Source organism: Fonticula alba, assembly GCF_000388065.1.
Source record: "Fonticula alba strain ATCC 38817 unplaced genomic scaffold supercont2.5, whole genome shotgun sequence".
Classification (NCBI taxonomy): Eukaryota; order Rotosphaerida; family Fonticulaceae; genus Fonticula; species Fonticula alba.
In genome coordinates this window covers 658090-659489 of record NW_009242975.1, presented here as the reverse complement: position 1 = coordinate 659489, position 1400 = coordinate 658090, and the positions used below count along the sequence as shown (strand labels likewise).

General features: G+C 64.9%; 2 protein-coding genes across 2 annotated transcripts in view; one reads left to right on the top strand and one right to left on the bottom strand.

Annotated features, from left to right (window-relative positions):
* The first annotated feature begins 105 nt into the window (after positions 1-105).
* H696_03334 (hypothetical protein) lies at positions 106-779 on the top strand. The gene is made up of 3 exons (XM_009497194.1): positions 106-334; positions 460-536; positions 631-779. The coding sequence occupies exons 1-3, from the start codon at positions 193-195 to the stop codon at positions 697-699; spliced, it is 288 nt and encodes a 95-aa protein (XP_009495469.1). The 5' UTR covers positions 106-192; the 3' UTR covers positions 700-779.
* A 121-nt stretch (positions 780-900) lies between these two features.
* Positions 901-1400, bottom strand: part of H696_03333 (hypothetical protein) — a gene marked incomplete at both ends in the record, with an annotated part of 1224 nt that continues 724 nt past the window's right edge. Inside the window, 3 exons of the mRNA XM_009497193.1 lie at positions 901-1017; positions 1123-1226; positions 1356-1381. Coding sequence (XP_009495468.1) covers positions 901-1017; positions 1123-1226; positions 1356-1381 — 247 coding nt within the window. The remainder of the gene's footprint in view (positions 1018-1122; positions 1227-1355; positions 1382-1400) is intronic.

Below are 1400 nucleotides of genomic sequence, written 5' to 3'. Positions count from 1 at the left end.
GGGGGGGGGGGCCTGTGCTCGGAAGCGGCTGGGCGGCGGAGGCCCGGGGACCCTTTTGGCGTGTTGCCTCAAGGCATGGCTCTTTTGCCCTGCTGGGCTGGAAGTGCCTCCGGCCTCGGGGCCGCCCGGCCAGAGCAGCCTCGCATATCCCCCTCCCCACCTTCGCCTCTCCTGCTTCCTCCCCATGCCGACATGAGCCAACAGGGTCCCTTGGAACCCGGGGCCTCGGGGCTTCGTGTGCCTGGCAGCAGCTCCCACGCCTCCTCCCCGCAGTACTCCCAGGTGTCCAACGAGCAGCTGGCCCAGGCTCTTCATTCAATCTCCAATCGCCTTGGTGCGTGGCCATCGGCCTTTCCTTGCCCATCCGTCTCGCTGGCACTGACCCCCCCCCCGCTCCCTGCCCGTCCTCCGCCTCGGCACGGCCCGTGTGCCGGGGATTCCGCATGGGTCCCTGGACAGCGCGTGTGGCCCACCTCTTGGACCAGACCTCGACGGGGGTTGATCTCCTGCTGAATACCCAGCGCGCATTGGATACCGTGCGTGCGCATTGTCATCTTGCCATCTCGCCCCCCTTGGCTCGCCTACTTACCGGCTGTTCCTACCGGGTGGTCTTGTCTCGCGGCACCGCAGGCCGTTTACGAGCCGATGACGCTGGCCCTGCTGGCCGCATCCCATGCAGCCGAGCACAGCGGCACCTGATGGCCCAATCTGGTGCACGTGCACCGACCAGCGCACAGCAATACAGTTCCCGCGGCGCGGGTCGGCTCCCCTCTGTTCTCTTCTGACACACCCGTGTGGGAAGGTGTATTTTGGGAAGACGCCTTGTGGGCGAGGATGCGACTTCGGCCCAGGGCCATGCTCTGAGGAGAGGGAGGGGGGAAAAAAAAGGCAGGCATCTCCTTAAAGGGGGATCTTCCCGGTCAGGAGCTCCCAGTACATGCGGAAGTCCCCCATGAGCGACCACATCGGGTGCTTGAAGGTCGCGGGCTTGTTCTTCTCGAAGAAGAAGTGGCCAACCTATGTTCGCGGGGTGGCATGTGTTAGAAGCAGGCAGGCCAGCAGGGGATGGAACTCATGGCATCGAGGCGGGGGGGGGGGGGGGGGGGCAAAGCCCGTGCGCACCCAGGCAAAGGCATAGGAAGTGATGATGCCGCCCAGAATGAAGAGGGGGTTCTTGAGGACGACGGCCGCGGTCAGAGCCGCCAGACCGGCCGTGGTGCCGGCAACTGGCGGCGGAGGTACACCAGTCAGATGGCATAGCGACAAGGAGAGAGGCAAGCAGAGGCGCAGAAAGACAAGGAGAAACAGCGAGAGACAGGGAGAGAGTGCCGAGGAGGGCCGGTGATGATGCGTACAGTGCAGGCGCCGGTTGGTGCGATCGCTGTGCTGGAACACATAGA

Bases quoted from the DNA above. Each gene is read 5' to 3' on its own strand.
- H696_03334 (XM_009497194.1), top strand. From the start codon at position 193: ATGAGCCAACAGGGTCCCTTGGAACCCGGGGCCTCGGGGCTTCGTGTG. The intron at 335-459 runs GTGCGTGGCCAT...GTCCCTGGACAG, and splicing joins TTCAATCTCCAATCGCCTTG to CGCGTGTGGCCCACCTCTTG. The intron at 537-630 runs GTGCGTGCGCAT...GCGGCACCGCAG, and splicing joins CCCAGCGCGCATTGGATACC to GCCGTTTACGAGCCGATGAC.